General features: G+C 45.2%; 1 protein-coding gene across 1 annotated transcript in view; it reads left to right on the top strand.

Annotated features, from left to right (window-relative positions):
• The window catches only part of LMX1A (LIM homeobox transcription factor 1 alpha), a 122057-nt gene that overhangs the window by 84038 nt on the left and 19345 nt on the right, over nt 1-18674 (top strand). The window contains exon 2 of the mRNA XM_006017753.1: nt 15022-15254. Within this exon, the coding sequence (XP_006017815.1) occupies nt 15022-15254 (233 nt within the window). The remainder of the gene's footprint in view (nt 1-15021; nt 15255-18674) is intronic.

Here is an 18674-nt window from a genome sequence, read left to right as displayed (position 1 = left end):
TGCTGACTGGTTGAGCCCTTTATCTCCAGTGATAGAAGTTTGTCTCTTCAACCCTGAAGTGCCTCAGTCCAAATCCTGCTGTTTGCTCCAGTCAGTCAGCTTTATAGACTCAGTTGGGGGGTTGGAACTATGCTCTATATATAATTTCATGCCCAAATTCTCTGATGGACTCTCACTGGTCTGTGTTATTCCAATTAAACTTAATAAGGGCTGTTCAGCGTTCAGCTATGTTGACAATCTGGCCACTTACATAGGTGCCTAAATATGAACTTAAAGCCTAATATTAGGCAATCATTTACTTAAATCTTAGTCTCTGGTATTGTTTAATATCATTAAATGCATTAATGGATATAAAATCATTAAATGCATTAATACCTGAACAAGAGTGTTTGTACTTGGAAGCTTGCAATGAAAAAAAATGTCCAACTACTTTAGTTGGTCTAATAAAAGATATCAGATTTACTCAAAGAACCTTAATGCATAGAAAATTCAACTTCCAATTTATGTTGACTTGTCTAATTAGGTATACATAGAAAAAATATATATAGAAAAATAGGGCGAGAAGAGACCCAAAGAAGTCATCTAGTTCAACCCCCTGCTCAAAACAGGATCATAGCCTTCTAAATCATCCTAAGCAAATGCTAGTCTAACCTGCTCTTAAAAAATTCCAGTGACAAATACTTCACAGTCATTCACTTAACCACCCTCATAGCTGAAAAGTTCTTCCTATCTAACTTCAGTTTACATTTTCCAGTAAGTCCCATGCAAGGATATATCTTGTACAAATTATTATGGGAAAACTAAAATTCATTTTAACAATATTTTAAAGAGAGAACACTTAGTAATGCTAACAAGTAAGAGTTAAACCAGTGGTAATCATTTTTTAAGACTCAAGGTACTTTGTAATAGATTCAAGGAACTCCTCAGAAAATGCCAGCTCTTTTTTTTTAACTAATTTTTTCACTACAGAAAAATAATAGAGCAATTCTGTTGCAAAGAACTCAGAAAGATTGCAACTGTCAGAATATTTTTGACATTGTAGATTCCTATTTGAAATCTCTGAGTTTATCTTGTTAATCATATTTTGCACACTTAACAGTGCTAACATTGGGTGGCACCCTGGGCATAATTGAAAGGATCTCAATGCACCTCTGGGTGCTGCAGCACTCTGGTTGAAAATCACTGATCTAAACTTTATTTGGACAGTTTGTGAATACATCACCAGAAAAATACACAATAAACACACATTTCAACAAAAAGGTGTCATAAAGAAGAAATCATATTACAGGGTAGAGTGGGATATAAATCTAAATATTAAATAAATACATAGGCATCATTAATATAAGCCTGCATATGTTTAATTGAAGGAAAAGTTCATGAGATGTTGCAATAATAAATTTACTCTTTAGGAATGGGGGTAGACATTACACATAAACCAGCTTAAGTGATCAGAAACTGCTTTAAACCTGTAACAGAACAGATGTTCACTTCACATGAACCAGTTTGAAAATGGCTGAAACTGGTTTGAGATAAACCTGATTGAATGTAGTATCAGACTTATTGATGTGGGTGAAACCAATTTATGCAGTTTCTGTTCCAGACCCCTTGCTGGTTTAAGATAAACTAAACTCCCACAGCATCCTGGCATGCTGTCTGGGCTGGGCAGGGTTCTCTGCTCCAGCTGCAGGGCCAACCCTTCCCCTCTCCTCCCTGGTTGGAGTTCCAGCAGAGAATTGCAGGCACAGCAGGGTCTGTCTGGCTTCCCCCTGCCCTGCCCTGCCCTCCCCTCCCCTTGCTGCTCACTGCTCAAGCAGAAATCCCACCCCTCCCTCCCTCCCTCCCTTCCCTCTCCCACAGCATGAACCCCAGCTTCACAGACCCAAGGATGTAGTATGCTAGCTAATGCTGAGAGGTGTCTGCGTGTGTCTCTCTCCAATTTCACTGGGACAGACAAACAGAACAGTGGCCACTTAGGGCTTTTTGGAGCTAATCAATAGGTCAGCTGGTAAGCTGTTTAAGAAGAGTTTGAACTAATGGAGAGAAGCTATTGTTTTGCTGATGGGGTGATAAACACTGTTATCAGTATCTTGCTGGCTTGCTTGCCTGTCAGTTTGCTGCAGACAGTATAAAGAAGCAGGGGAGGAGATTGCAAAGCTCCATATCATCAACAGATGCATGCACTGCACACACCCCCTTGCCTCAGAGTGCTAGCTGGGGGCTGGCAACACTCCCAGCTCTTGAGCAGCCAGCAGGGAAAAGCCTGGGATGGTGCAGGTAGACCTCCCTAATCAAAGCGCCCTGCCGGGGCCTGGTCATACCCCTCTCAGCTCAGCACTATTCAAGGGAAGGGAGGGCTGCTCTAGCACCTTCCGGCTTCTAATCTGAGCCACTGCAGGCATGTGCCTGAATTTCCTCAGTCCAGAGAGAATGACTATCCAGTTACAAACCGGTTTAGTCTAGCCAGGTTAAATTAACCTGCAAAGATTGAATCAATTCAGCCTCAGGCTTTTTGAATGTCTGTCCCTAGCCTAGAGGTATATTTGTTTTCAAAGGAATACATATGCATAACCTGTTAAGTACCCTGATACTGACAACATTATTAAAAACTATTAAAATATATATCTCAGATATAGGAACTCTTACATAAAGAAGTAAATTTAGGGTTTATCATACAAAAATGTGAACTATTAGAATAAGGGATACATGTTTGTAAGGGTTAGAGCTGTATGATGATAATCTTTTATTATTTAAGTAACATGATCCAGTGTAATGAAAATGTTGTAATATACATAAAAACGTCAAAGTTGTAGCTGCATGCTTGATACAGGATAACTGTATTTCTTGAATTCTGATGCTCAGAAATAAAAAATACTTGAACACATCACATTTCAACATTTCAGAGGATTTTTTCAATTTGAGATTTAAATGAAAAGTATTAGCAATTACATAATCTCTTCTTTTTGACTAATTATAAAACTTGAACTTTCTGTAATATTAAAAATTCATTTTTTCAAAATTTTGATTATCAAAAAGAATGAGTAACCTTAAAAAAAATCACCAGTTCCCTTACTTTCAACCAGTTCTCCTTAACAGTTCCACCTGACTAAATATTACTTTAGTTTTTTAAATATATATTAATAACATCGCTTTCATTTCTTCCATTCGATGATCCTGGTACTGTTGTCACCTGCACACATTATAGCTCTTTAAAGTAACTGAAAAAGAATGGTGAGTGCTATGCTATAATCTTTGTGACTGTCTCAACAATTAGTCAACTTCCAAGATCCCTCAGTCTTATGAAAAATTCTGACCTTGTTTTACAGTGTTGCCACTGCTAACTTTGAGAATGCTGGTAAATATAATGAATAAATGTTCTAATAATATTTAGTATAAACTGGTGCCTGACATAAAGGGTCTCTCTTAGAATACAAAAGGGCCTTTATTTCATCTCATCAATGCAAACTTATACACCCAAGGATGGCAGAGACAACTAAATAGTGAGTAAGTGACAGGTGATATAACATTACCTAGAAATGTCTGTATAAATATGGAGAGAGAGGTGGGAATGAGCAGGGTTTAACTCCGAGGATGTGTCTGACTATCCAAAAACTGTTCTGACAGTGAGATTAATGAGACTTTGTGGTGGACCTTGAGGAGGGTCATTCAAAACTGAACTAGGATGCCATGGAGAATATGCTGTAAAAAGACTACTGGTGTTTGTCAAACAGACAGAGAATGAAAAGGGAAAAAGAGAGGGCAAGTGACCCACCTCATTGTAGGTCAGTGCATGAGCTGAGAATAGACTCAATGTCAAGGAATCAGTTCATAAATCCCATCCTCTAACCACTGGACACAATCTTTTGAAACTAGAACCCCATTCCAGGACTTGTAACCCAATGTCTGGTCAACTCACCACTGTTTTTTTGGTCTCAGACCATCTGAAGTAATTGAAGAAGTTGAATTTTCTATAGTACAGGTTCCAGCCCAGCCCTGCCCAACTCCTTCCCTTACTATGGGGGCCCCATCTTTCCCCACCCCACAACTTACCCATGGGAGCTGCTCTCCAAGCTGTGTGCCTGGCATGTGCATGTGTATGTTTGCACCTGCACATGGCGCCCTCTGCTTGAATGCCCGCCTCCCGCTCCCCCCCAGCACCTTGCAGGCTTGAACCCTGCCAGGCTGCAAGAGGAAACCCACATTTTTCTCCTTTAAAGGAGAAAATCCAGGTCTTTCTCCTTAAATTAGAAAATCTGGGTTTTACTGCCTTTTTCTGTTGCTGATGGAAAACTCGGATCCCTTCTTATAAGGACTATGATCCCATTTGAGGTTGCAGCTGCTAGATCACAAACACCTGCACTAGGCCACATTGACTTCTTGACAACAGACAGCTAGAGGCTGCAATAACAGAGGATTTGTGTTAACTTTCTCCTTATTTTTTCCAACTGAAGCAAAAACTCCTTTGAGGTTACATCCCTTTGGCATATGCATGAAGTCAGATGGGGAAACAGACACAGTTCAGTAAACCAGAACAGTGCATATGGATCTTCTCTTATTCAGAAACAGATCTGAGAAGCACAGAAGTTCTCTCCTTAGAAAAATCCCAGTATCCCATTACCAGGCACCTGAGTCATCTACTCCAACCAGTGTACCACTGAGATAAAGAGTTCTTGCAATTCAGCTGCAACGGTAAAGAAACAACCTTGTAGCCTGGATTTTTTCAGTTTGCTGTAACACATAATCACTGGGCAAAGGAAAAGAAACAGTGAGTATCACCAGACCTATCTGTAACCCTTCTGTTGGGCACTGGTCAGCAGCAACAAGGGCCAGGTTCAGTTTTGGGGTACTAAATATATTTTTATCTTTGCTCGAGCCCCCACCCAAGCCATCTGGGAAAAACTAAGTAAATTACTAGGGTGTCCCACATAAACAAATACCCCTCCTCGCAAGCAGTGTAAACACAAAAGACAGATTTATCATAGAAAACAGAGGAAAACACTACTAATTTAAAACAATACTAACTACAAGACATAGTCTGTAGGTTGCACTGTGCCAAGGGAAGCTGCTAAAGAGCATGGGTGCTTCTCCGGTGCAAGGGGCCCCTTGTTACTCTTGGAAGAATGGCAGCATGCCAATCTTTGCTCCCACGGAGAGGCTGTATATGTGTGTGGGGCATGACTGTGGCTCCAGACAGCATGCACACACCCCAAAACTTTTGGGCTGGATAATATGGCCTGCAGAAACTCCAAAAGGAGCCAGGTTGATTAACAGCTACAGCCAGCCCAACCACAGGTCTTGGCTAGAGCTAAGGACCATCAGAAGAAACAAGGAGAAAGACCAGGCCCGCCCTCTAGGCCTGGGCTACAGGTAGTTTGGGTCACAGATCCACTGGGAGCAGAAAGTTGCAAACCTTAGCCATGGCCCAAACTGGCAGGATTAGAAACTCCCAAGTTTCAACTCTGTTTAAACTGCCAGGCCTAACTCCTGGCCAGCAAACCCAAGGAACCAATACTTTTTTCCCCAATAATCTCTTGAAACCTCAAAAGAAAAAGGGGGAAGAAAAGGAGGAGAGAGAAGTTTCCAGACATGGACAATTCTCCCTCCCTCAGCCCTCCACCAGACCTTCACTTTTCACTAACTGCAAACTCCTTCTCTCTTGGAGGAAACCTCACTCTGCAGCAGCCCCTAGCAGCTTCTGTCCCCAAACCAACCTGGCTCACCTTGTGTCCCCCCAGCATGACATCACCCTGGCCTTGTCCAGTCAGGGAGCGCCACACTCCAGGGGCCGTCTTGCCCACATAAAAAAACACACACAATATACAACCCAAGTGTGTGTGTGGGTGTTACGTATCATTCCTTGCTCATTGTGCTTCTGTGGAGGAGGTTAAGGTGAATGCTGATGAAGTCGGCTTCACTTTCCTTTACACTGACATGGTGATTCAGGAGAGTGTAATTTGGATGACAAGTGCTACCTGTGGATGCTGATTCTCTTCTGCTTTATCATTGGAGTCCCTTTGGTCAAATTGGGGCTACACTAGATTTACATGACTGAGATCAGAATCTGGCATCCTGTTGATTGTGCTGTCCTGTGGGCACAGTTGAAGTTGTCATTAGAGATGTGGATGGTTCCTTACCTCAGCCCCTCTTCTTGCATGGAAGGGGATACCACCTAACAATGCTTATAGATATTTCCTGGGGCACTTAGATCAGCTGCAAAAGATCAGTGTCCAAAATCCTTTGGCAGCCTGGATGCAGCGTGCATAATCCACCCCAGAGGAGCCATATCTTACAGTAAGGTGTCAGAAAAGGGAAAGGCTGATTTATAGAGACATCTGTTGCAGCCTTTCTTTGACAAAGTGCTATCATCAACATACTTTCAAGGTGACTATCAGTTACAGAGAGCATGTATCAAATGAAACTCCTCATTTTCCTGTCACAGATTAGATAATTCTTGTTCTGGGAGGCATGTATGCAGTCTGTCCAGGGTTTGGGCAGTTTTTTCAAATCTCAGCCCCACCTCGATAGTATCACCTTACTAAAGAGAAAGACTTGAGGGTCAGTCAGGGGAAAGGGATGAGTTGACTGTTGTATCTGCAGTTAAAAGTTTCCATTAGTTGAAATCTCCCCCTGCAAAATGATAACGAGGACAGTTGCAGCTCTAATATTGTATGTGGGGTTTGAATGAGTTCTGATCTCCCTCCTTCACCTGGAAGGGATGATTCTTTCCATTTGTTCCTCTACCACAATCACCACAGGACTCCGAACCCTGTGCCTTTCCCGCTTCCTTAGCATGATGCAGGAACTAGGATATGGCTCATGAGGCATGAGTTTCTGTTGTATTTCCCAGCAGGTGCACACAGCAATTCATCAAAAAGACATGACCATTTTTCTTCAGTGGCCAGGGGGTTAGCTCCCTGAATTGCTTCGTGAGGAACCCAAGGCTCAGGAATGCTTATTCTGTGTTTCTTCTGGCAGTATGGTGTAGGCTTGTTCCAGTTTGCTCAGTTCATAGCTTCTTGTTTCCTGTACCTGTAGATGGCAGTGCTATGGATGTGTTGACTCTACTGCTTGTCTCTCTTCATCCTGAGCTGGAGGTGTCTGGGAAGGCTGTGGATAAAGCATATCATTAGCTGGCTCCCCAGACAGGGTTTGAAGGGCTATGTAGGCAGCATGCTTATACACATCAGTCTAGATAGACAAAGGTATTTAGATTCCTAACTTTTGTTGAAATCAATTGGAGTGAGATGCCTAAATATCTTTGCGAGTTTGTGGCTTACTCCTGGTCTCAGTCTCTCTGTGTGAGCAGGAGTAGAAAGTTCTGTGCAGATAGCATGCTAGCATCCAGGTTGCCATTAGCAGGGAATGGGTGGGCTGCAATGCCTTTGCTATCTGCCTAGGTTCAATAGGACTGGGAAGGTGCTGGGCACAGACCATTTGATTCACTGCTGCATAACTTCAAGTTAACATTATTGCTTCTCTATTGAGATGAGTAGGTAGATTAAATTGACACTGGCATGGAGCAGGAGAAATATGTTCACTCAGAGAACCATAACAGAGCCCTGGCTGTCCATGGCTGAACAGAGAACTACATGGATGGGACTGCACTGATGAGACTAGAAAAGGAATCCACCCCAGACCACCCTCTGGGTAGTTGGTTGAGGCACTTTGGAGAGGAACAGAGAAGCCGGAGGAAATTGAAGGTTCCAGATTCATTCAGCCTAAGCTGGAGAAGCTGGCCATGTTAGAAACCCACTTGCTCTTTAGACTCTGAACCTTAAACAAACAAGCTCTCATTCCCCTCTAGCAGGATCACTACAGTGAAGGCCAGCAAGTGTTCTGAGAGGAGTATTAATTACACCATGAGCTTCCAAAACTGCTTTCTCTTCCTTCCACTTGACTCACCAAACCTTGGAGGAAACAGCTGGCAGGTGGTACATCAGCTGCTGGGGCAGCAGTGGCACTCAGAGTTGTGCACACATCTGGCTGACAGGTGTTTGATTCTGTACTTCTTAGCTAGACAAATATGTTGAGGAAAGCAAGGAAAGGGGATTTCCCTGGTGCTATCTATGTATGGAGGGACAGTAATACATTTATGGTTATGGGTTACTAGTATAAAGTTTCTCACACCCTAATCTATCTCTCAAGCTCTTTGTTCAGACTCACCCTCTTCACCAGGGAGAAGGCTTTGGAAGAGGGAGGTTAATTGGTTTGGAATGAGATGAGAATGAGAATCTGCTGCTGGAGACTCTCAAGTGCTGGGTGGCTGCAGTGTAGCATCTGACAGTTGATTCAGCTGAAGTAGTGGGGGATTAGACTGGGGCAGGCAGAAGGCAGTAGAAAGGGACAACAATTCTTTGGTGTCACACATTTTAGGACCATTGCTGGTTCTTCCAGGCTGACAGCACAGTGTCAGGGCTCAGCAGCTACTATTTGGAAGCAAGCTGTCAAGCAAAGAGGAAGGATAAACCTTGGCTTGGAACTCTGGAGATGTGGGCTCTACTCCCCCTGCCTTTTGAGATTCTGTGGCTAGGTACAGACAGTAAAAAAACCCAAGGCTGAATTGATTCAGTCTTTGCAGGTTAGTCTAAGCTGTGAAGATTGAACCAATAAGCAAATGAACAGACATTCACTTTTGATTCAGCCAATGTAGCCACATGCCTGCAGTGGCTCAAGCCAAAAGCCGGGGGATGCTAGAGCATGGCTCTCTGGCATATAGACAGGCTGGGCTGTGTATTTGCTTCCTCTTCCTGCTGTCCCTGAGGTCTCTGGGATTTGCAGTCCAGGCTCACAGTAGAAGGACTCTGCAGGGTTGCTCATCACTTCCTCTTCCTGCTTCCAGGTGCCTCTGGGATTTGTAGTCCACAGTTGCAGCCAGCACTAAGTAAGCAGGACAGGGCAAGGGGGGAAGGGAAGTTTAATCTCCCTCCCAGACCCCAACAGGGGTTTGCTGGGTGGGGGGAGAGCAGAAAGCAGCCCTCACTGCTCCAGGTGGAGAGCAGAGGCATGGGGCCAGCCTTGCTCTCTGGAGCAGAAAGCCCAGCCCAGCCCAGGGCTGCAAAATCCTGGAATATTGGGGGACTCTGATTTAACTTGAACCAGGAAGGGGTCTTGGACAGAAGTTTCATAAATTGGTTTGACCTAAATCAGTTAAGTCTGATACAACATTCACCCAGGTTTATCTTAAATCAGTTTCAGCCATTTTGAAACTGGTTTATGTGCACTGAACTTCTGTTCTGTTACAGGTTTAAACCAGTTTCTGATCACTTAAGTCAGTTTATGTGTAACTTCTGTCCCTAAGCTGTGGCACCCCTCAAGCAGCTACTCAGAGCCAGATGCACAAAGGTATTTAGGTATCTGAAAATCCAGAATGATGGCCAGTTGGATTTCCACAGATGCCTAAGTAGGCCTAGTGCCAAATTCCCATTGCTTTCAATTAACTTCAGATGTACAGAATGGATACTTTTAAAAAATCCACTTGGCACCTATTTCTATGGGTGGATCCAGGATTTTGAAAAAGAGGGGTGCAATTAGTGTGATGCATCATCACATATATAATACAACACCCATTCTTTTCCAGTTAAGGAGAAACTAGAAGCTTTACTACTATTACAGGGGCCTAGCACTACATTTTTCAGTTTAGAATCAAAGCAAAGCCAAATATAACTTTTTTGGCATATGCACTGATTTGCTAGATTATATACTCCATTTAAAAAACACAACAAACTAGGCAAAAAGTAAAAAGATGTTGTTTCATTAGTCCTGTAGTCATATAGTTAAATGTTCATCTCTTATTCAGATTCATATCTAGTCATCTGAAGCATCTTGACAGTGTCTCCAATACCAGGGCTGACGCGTAGGGGGTACATGCGGGTGCATGTGCACCGCCTGAGCATTGCAGTGCATCCCCTACAAAAAGGTGCTACTGACACTGCTGGCAGCGCCTGTGGGTGGTCGCCATTTGCCACCCCACAGCCGACACCACTGGCGGGGGCTGCGGGCCGGCCCCAATAGCCACAGGAATGCTGCCGGCAATACCGGCAGGTGGTTGCCGACCCCTGGTCAGCACTCCCCACCCTCCCCTCCCCCCCCCCAACAGTACTGTCAGCATCTGCGGGAGCTCCGTGCTTACCACTTCCATCGTTCCTGCTGCTGCCGCTGTGCTCCCGCCGCTGCTGTGCCCCCCCAGCCGCCGAGGGCATGCACTGTTCATGTCCAATACTTCACTAGCAGTCATATCTACCTCTGAGTTAGCATTACCACACCTGAGTTAAGGATTTTAGCAAAGAACATCCTGCAGGGCTATGCAGTAGAAGAGACATTACCAGAAATAGATAACAGACAGCAACATTGCAGAAGAAAGAATCGTTTGAATATCTGACCATTAACATGAGAAAAGGGTCATTAATACCCATGGTGGAGTGAACGATATCCATGAGCCATGAAGTCAATTGACTCCCTCAGTGCTACCTCAACAGAAATGCCACTGGCCCTCCCAGACAGTTGGTTTTAAAGTTTTGGTGGAGCAGATCTAAGGAGGTAGGGGAATATCTGCAAGAGCTCCTCTTCTCCTGCAGTTCTGTGAGAGACAGCTGTGATTTGGTTGTTTGCCTAGATCAGTGATTCTCAACTAGGGTGCTGGGCTAAGCATGGTGTGAGGAAGTAAACCGATAAAAGCAGGCTCAAGCTTCAAGTATGAGGAGGTAAGCAGATAGGGGCAGGCTCAGGCTGTCCTTGCCTAGCTGCTTCCCCACCCCCACCACTGCCCCTGCTGCAGAGAAGTGAGGCCTGTAAGAAATACATTCGTTTTTGAAATGGGGTGCCTCTCAGTTCACAAAAGTTATGGAGGGGTGCCTTAAGTTTGATGAGGGGTGCTTTGAGTCTAAAAACATTACTGCCCCACATTGGGACTTTACACCTGTGGAAATAGTTAGCTAACTGATGAGGTGCCAGACACTGCTGTGCAAGAATATGTACATATGCACACACACCTCTTTTTCATAGGTGGTCTCTCTCTGTCTCCTTGCAATTTGCTATCTCAGGGCTGTCCCTGCACAGTCAGTGGGCCTGGGGACCATATGCTTCCCGCTGCACTATGTACTCAGATGCCTCTCACCCTCACCCCACTGCACCCTGCGCCTCAACGCAGCACCAGGGGAAGAACTTCCCTAAAAAATCATTTCTCCGTCATTCCAAAACTGAAAAAGACAGGTTGTCAGCTGATATCCCTCAGTCTGGCTCGCTTGACTTCAGTAACCCTGCACTATTACAGTTCAGGCAGAGATCTGATCCAATACAGCCTCTTTGTCTCACAAGCTTACATGTTTGAAACAACATCTAAAAATCTCAATTTTCTGGTCATTTTGTATTCTGCTGTGCATATTTCACATGCATCTGCTCTTTTTGTGAGAATGAGGCTGATTCAGCACATTTCATTTCCTGTGCTTCCTTTTTTTATGTATATAAAAAATATTTTTCCTGTTAAAAACGTGTCTGCTCTAAGGACCTGATGAGGAATGTTTTCTGGTAAAGACTGCATGACAGTTCAAAAAGCCCCCCAGGGAAATGCAAGATGTTCAAAAAGGGGGTAAACTCATCATTGCAGAATATCTTTAAATAGAGATTAGATATCTTTCTGAAAGCCATGCTCTAGTCCACCGGTGCTGAAACTTTTTTTACAAATGGGCCAACCTTGACATCAGAAATAGGCCGGGAGCCAGGAGAGAGGTGAGTGGGGAGTGGCCACACCCCTTTCTTTTTTTGGCACATGCTCAGTGAGCTCTCTGGTATGTCAGCATGGCTCCTGTTGGAGTCTGTGCAGTGAGAACTCACCGGCATGTCAGCAAGGGCTGTGCCCAGAGCAACCACTGTTGTGTGGCTCTGGAGCTGAGGGACTGAACACTTCCACCACTCATCCTCTCTTTCTCTCTGCCACAGAAGAGAGAAAGAGAGGATGCCTCTCTTGATGTTTGCCTCTCCCTCTCATTTAGCAGTGAGAGGGAGAGGCAAACAGCAGCAGCATTGAACCCCTGGGCTCCAGAGATGGGCGAAGGTAATGGCTTCAGTTAGAGCCTGCACTGATATGCTGATGAGCTCACACCAGTTACCGGCAGATGAGGTTCTTTGGGTAAATTCATAGATTCATAGATTGTAAGAGGCTGGAAGGGACCTTGCAAGATCATCAGGTCCAGCCCCCCTACACTGGGCAGGAAGACAACTGGGGTCAGGTTACCCCAGCAAGGTGACTGTCCAGTCTCCTCTTGAAGATTTCCAGGGTAGGTGATTGTACCACTGCTGGAAGGAGTTTATTTCACAGTCTGGACACCCTGACTGTGAAGAAGTTTTTCCTAAGGTTGAACCTGAAATAGTTTTCCAGGAGTTTGTAGCCATTACTCCTGGTTTTCCCCAAGGGTGCCCTGGTGAACAGTTGTTTGCCGAGCCCTTGATGTAGTCCCTTGATATAGCAGTAAGCTGCTACCAATTCCCCTCTCAGCCTTCTCTTTTTTAGACTAAAGAGGCCCAAGTCCCTCAGCCTTTCCTCGTATGGCTTGTCTTGCAAGTCTCTGATCATATGGGTGGCTCTTCTCTGGATTCTCTCAAGCATTTCCATGTCCTTGTTGAAGTGCGGCGCCCAGACATGGATGCAGTACTCCAGCTGCGGTCTCACCATTGACAGCTCATGTCTCAAAAGCCTTGTCAACCCTACAGCTCCTAATGGTCCAGTGCTTTGCCCCTGCTGGCTGCTAGCATGGCTTGCCCTGCAACCAAATGTGATGTATTTTATTAGATTAACTTTTTTCGTATGAAAAAAATGGTGTCCATATCTTTATCTTTGTGCACTTCAGCATTTTTGTCGATTTGGGAGCTCTTGCCCTTCAGAGACATTATCAGAGAACACTACATGGAAGTGGCTCATTTAGACCATGGCTCATTAGACCAACTAAATAGTTGGAAACATTGTTCTTCGCAAGCTTTCGGGTACAAACATCCTTCTTCAGGCAGAGGGAGAGTTTGCAGTTGTTTTGTCTCCCTCTGCCTGAAGAAGGGTGTTCATACCCGAAAGCTTGCAAAGAACAATTTTTCCAACTATTTAGTTAGTCTAATAAAAGATACCACATTTACCCAAAGAGCCTTGTCTGCCTATGTCCTAAGACCAACACGGCTACAACCAATACCCCCCACACCAGTTACAGGTCATTCACACAGGCTTCGTGGGCCACAGTTATGTGCCTGCTTAGCTCTGCTACTGAGCGGAGCCCAACTGGAATGCATAGAACCCCTCATGGAGTAGCGGAGAACCTGTGCACAGATATTTGCAGGATTGGGGGATATATTTGATTTTTTGCTCCCATTTTGTTACATTTTTCCCTCATCCACCCAGTGACTTTGGCAAGTGAGTTAAATTTCTGATAAGTTTCAGCACTGCAAAAAAGAAAAATAACAATAAGAAAGGGGCAAGAAAAGAGAAAAGTTGACTTGATTGATTTCAGTGGCTTTGGTAGGAAAATAAGAACAGACAAAGACAGTAAAATAAAACAAATGTTTTCATGAAGGATTTGGTGACAAGTTTCTGAAATACTGACATGATATATATTTCCAGATCCAAAATGGCTTTCAAATTGTTGGCATATTTTGCTATTTTATTTTCATTGCCAACCAGCTAGAATAGTGTTAAATAAAGCTTCTGGAGTTACTTTTTAGAATGTTGAGGCTAGTTATTTATGTAATATATCAAGTATTCCTTTAGCATCCATGGAACCAGCCCTTTTTATTTTAGTGTTGTTTCTACGATGGTGGGCATTGTGTAGCTTTAAGACTTGGGTTTACCTCCTTCATTAATTCATGAGTGGAAACAACAGTGTTAGATAAGGAACTGGCTGGTATCTGGCGCCTTGGGTTCAGTTGTCTCTCTTTGCTACTGGCCTATTGAACAAGTCCTTTTTCTCTTTGTGGCTCAGTTTTCTCATCTGTAAATTGAAGCTTATCTACTGACTCAGTGTGAGGCATAAAGCCAGTGCCACATAAGAGTAGGGTTGCTTGAGTGACCCAAAGGGCTGCATGTGGACCAGCCAGAGTGAAAGTAGATAAGCCTGATGGTGGCTGCTCATGGAGCAGGGTGGGTTGCGAGTGGTCCAGAGAGGGGCAGTATGAAAGAGACCCTGTGAGAGGGGCAGAGTGCGTGAGTAGGTTGCTAGAGGCCCAGCAAGGGGCAGAGTTTAGCCCAGCCTTGGGCCAGAGCTGTTATGAATTTGCGATACCATCTGTGAGGCATGGGGCATAGTATAGGGAAGGTCAGAGCCGTGTACAATGCCCTAGGCAGTGGGGCATTCAATGGGTAGCCTCCTGCTTTCAACACCCAGTTTGTTACACCAAGTTGTGGCAAGTGAGACAGGGCAGACTGCCATAGACAGGTAGGCAGGCCAGCATTGAGACCTGGCCCAAGATGGCCCCCCGTCACACATGCAAAATTAAGAGATGTTATCTGCCTTCTGTTACCTGCCCAGTGTGAGGCATAAGGCCAGTTACCTGCCTTCATTCTGACTTCTTGTTATTGATTTAGTTATAATTAAATAATTACATATTTTTATCACTTTTGCTGACTAGGAACTCTGCCATTTCTACAGCCTATTACCTAAATCAGTTAAGAATATATCTAGTTCAACTTTGGTATTTACAAACACATAAAGGAGCTGGAACTGGTGAATTCTGCTATTTATTACAAAGTGGTCTAGAAGTAACTTCCATGGCAGGGAGAGCTGGACGCACAGAAACAATAGGTTCTACCATGCATTGTGCCACTTTAATCTCAGTAAAACACAACTCAAGCATTGCACCTTAGGGCCTATAGAGTGGACTCCATCATTAATTGCCCCATTTTAAGGTTAAGGGGAGTTCTGCTTCTGGTAGGATTGATGTGTCCCTTACACAGCCAACAAGGTGGCATCCCAGCCTCTGTAGCTAGAATGACTGTGGCATCTCCAGTGCTACCAGCCCTGCTTGACCACACTTCTGTGTTCCCTCTCCAAGGCTCTTTGCTGTGAAGTGCGGAGGGTGCTTTGAAGCCATCGCCCCCAGCGAATTCGTCATGCGAGCCCAGAAGAGTGTGTATCACCTGAGCTGCTTCTGCTGCTGCGTCTGTGAACGGCGGCTGCAGAAGGGTGATGAGTTTGTCCTGAAGGAAGGTCAGCTGCTCTGTAAGAGCGACTACGAGAAGGAGCGGGAGCTGCTCAGCCTGGTGAGCCCGGCTTTGTCGGATTCCGGTAAGGGGGAGCACGCAGCAGAGATACATGACACTTTCTCATGTACTGATGGGCCCCTGATCTGAACTGTGAACCATTTCAAAGTGTGGGGGTAGGTGTGGCACCCCTGGTAACACAACGTGTCTCCATCTCCCAATCTGGTTTTATCCTCTGTGAGGGAGAATAAGAGAAGCACAGCTTCTGTTGCCGTAATTCACAATCTTTTTGCATGAACTATCCCTCTCAAGTGCCATGACCTCATTTGGGGTCACAGCTCCCACTTGGGGAGCCACTGCTCTATGACTTGAAATAAAAAATTCACTTTGTGAGTGAAGCAATAGTAGCAGACTCATATAGATCTCTATATGATCTGGCCACTAGAGGAAAACAAAGAGGCTGGGTTAGCATGGACTCTGTCTGGACCATTATAGAATGATAAGCCTTGGCATTCAGAACTGGTTCCAGTCTGGGCCTGTGGGCATCAACAGTGTTTGGGTACAGGATTTTAGATAAGGTCTATCTCTAGAACCTGGTTTGGAGCTGCTGCCATGTGTTATACCCACTTGATTGCTGCTGACCAAGTGCAGGGGATTCAGCCATTGGAGCTTACCAAATGCTAAGGCCTTTTATTCCCTCAGCACTGGGTTCATTTCTAGGTGCTAGGACAGCAGGAAGGGGTGGTCTGAGACCATCAGATTGCACTGAGGTCCTTTGGCAGAGTTGGTCCCAATGTATCCTGCTGCCCAACCCTGGGTAGGACCAAATGCTGTGTATTTGCATCTCTGCCTACCGACTCTCTCACACAAGGATGCAGGGCATGGAAAGCAACGTGTATTGGCAGCAATGAACAGACAGTGGTTCCCTGGCATGAAGCCCAGAGGACGATCCAAGCTGAAGGAGCTGCCAGGCAGATTGCCTGAGTCTTGGCGTTCACTGAAAGAGACCTTCTACCAGTGCAGGTGAGGTGGGATTAGGAGAAAGGGAAGGAGAGAGACAGGAGAGTACTCCGAGGAAACCAGATACACCCTACTACCACCATTTAGCTTCTGTCCCCTGCTAGAGACCAGATTGCAAAGATCTGTAATGTCCAAGGACAGTGTCTGTAGCTCAGACAAAAGCTAGTAATTTTTCAGGTCTAGAGGTCACAGGTAAATCTCCCACAGACATTCCCATCCGTGATGTTCTTGTATCCTCACATACAGCTGAGACGCAGCAAGTTCTGAACTCCAGCAAGAACTCAGAATCTGCAACCCATTCAATGAACCTGGTGTGTGCTAAACTGAGTTGTGTGGTATTATTTCCATTCTCTGATTGGGTGCTTCAGTCTATAAACAGTTTCTGTTACCCCTCCAACTAAATATTGTTCAGGGTTCAGTTGCCCCATCTTGGCTCTGGCTTCAGGGGCCCTAAATCTTTGCATAGTCATAGTTTCATACTTTCATAGTAGGGTCGGAAGGGACCTAAGCAGATCATCAAGTCCAACCCCCTGCCATGGGCAGGAAAGGATGCTGGGGTCAAACGACCCCAGCTAGGTGATTTTCTAGACTCCTCTTAAAGACCCCCAGGGTAGGAGCCAGCACCACTTCCCTTGGAAGTTGGTTCCAGCTCCTACCCACCCTGACTATGAAGTAGTGCCTCCTGATATCTAGTCTGAATCTACCCTCAGTCAACTTATGGCCGTTATTCCTTGTTACTCCTGGTAGTGGTCAGGGGAACAGGGACTCTCCCATTGCCTGCTGGTCTCCCTTGGCCAGTTTACAGATGGCTACCAGATCCCCTTTCAACCTTCTCTTGTGGAGGCTGAACAGGTTAAGGTCCCATAGCCTCTCCTCATAGGGCCTGCCCTGCCCCGTGATCATGCGAGTGGCCCTCCTCTGGACCCTCTCCATGTTGTTCACATCCCTCCTGAGGTGCGGTGCCCAGAACTGGACACAGTACTCCAACTGTGGCCTGACCAATGTCACATAGAGGGGGAGGATCACCTCCTTGGACCTGCTCGTGATGCATCTGTGGATGCATGACAAGGTACAGTTAGCCTTCCTGACCGCGCCCCCACATTGGCGGCCCATGTTCATCTTGGAATCAATAGTGACTCCAAGATCCTTTTTTGCTTGTGTGCTGATGAGAAGGGAGTTCCCCAGCCTGTAAGTCTGCTGCTGGTTCTTACTGCCCAAGTGCAGTACCTTGCACTTGTCACTATTGAAACCCATCCTATTCTCATCCGCCCACCTCTGTAACCTGTCCAGATCTAGTTGTAGCCTGTCCCTCTCTTCTAGCCTGCCCACTTCTCCCCACATCTTAGTGTCATCTGTGAATTTGAACAAGGTGCTTTTCACCCCCTTGTCCAAGTTGCTGATGAAGATGTTGAACAGTGTGGGCCTGAGGACCAAGCCCTGGGGGACCCCACTGCCCACATCCCTCCAGGTTGAAAATGACCCGTCCACCACCACTCTCTGGGTGCGGCCCTCCAGCCAATTTGCAACCCATCAGACTGTATAGGCATTGACACCACAGTCACCTAATTTTTTAATGAGAATGGGGTGAGAGACAGTGTCAAAGGCCTTCCTAAAGTCCAGAAAGACTACATCTACCGCGACACCTGTGTCTAAGGATTTTGTGACCTGGTCGTAGAAGGCCACCAGGTTGGTCCGACAGGACCTGCCTCTAATGAACCCGTGTTGGTTGCCCCTAAGCATAATGTTCCCTGCTGGTCCCTTGCAGATGTGCTCCTCGATAATTTTCTCAAAGAGCTTCCCCAGGACCAAGTCTCACTGAAGTTAGCAGAGTGAGGCACTAAACATGAGAACAGTGAATGGAGCTGGTATCTGGACCCAAGCCCATTTCAGGTTTTGATTAAACTAATGTCATGCATGGGCCTGAAATCCATTGTTCACACATGTTCACAAGAAGTGTAGTTACAGGGAAAAGTGTGTGAGCAGCAAGTACTGAAGCAGGTTAAGGAGACCCAGTTAAAACCTAGTAGCAAATTTGGAAGTAGATTGTTACTACAGAATCTGTCCCAGCTGCATAGATAGCCATGTTATACATTGATGTAAATGTGTCATGTATCCAGGTTCTGTGTGTGTGCATCCCAAAGATCTTACAGTCTAAAAGCAAGTTTTATTATTAGGTATCATGCTCTAGTGGGCAGCTCTCTGGCCTATCCATGACTGGCTTTAGGCAAGTCATTTCCCGTCTCTGTGTTTTAATGTCCCCATATGCAAAATGGGGATCGTGAAGCTGGCTGCCTTTGTGAAGTACTTTGAGGTTTGTGGATTCAAAGAGTTGGTGGGTTCTTTGTTATCAATAGGCCTGTGCGAAGTGGCTAGTATTCGCTTTGGATTCGGATTCAGCCGATTTGGGGGACAGTGATTCAATTCGGTGATTCGAATCACTGTCCCGAATTGATTCAGCCGAGTCTGATTTGAAGATTTGGCTGCT

The sequence above is a fragment of the Alligator sinensis genome, unplaced genomic scaffold, assembly GCF_000455745.1.
Source record: "Alligator sinensis unplaced genomic scaffold, ASM45574v1 scaffold31_1, whole genome shotgun sequence".
In the NCBI taxonomy this organism is placed as follows: Eukaryota; Metazoa; Chordata; order Crocodylia; family Alligatoridae; genus Alligator; species Alligator sinensis.
The sequence above is the reverse complement of the archived record's forward strand: the minus strand, read 5'-3'. Positions and strand labels throughout refer to the sequence as shown.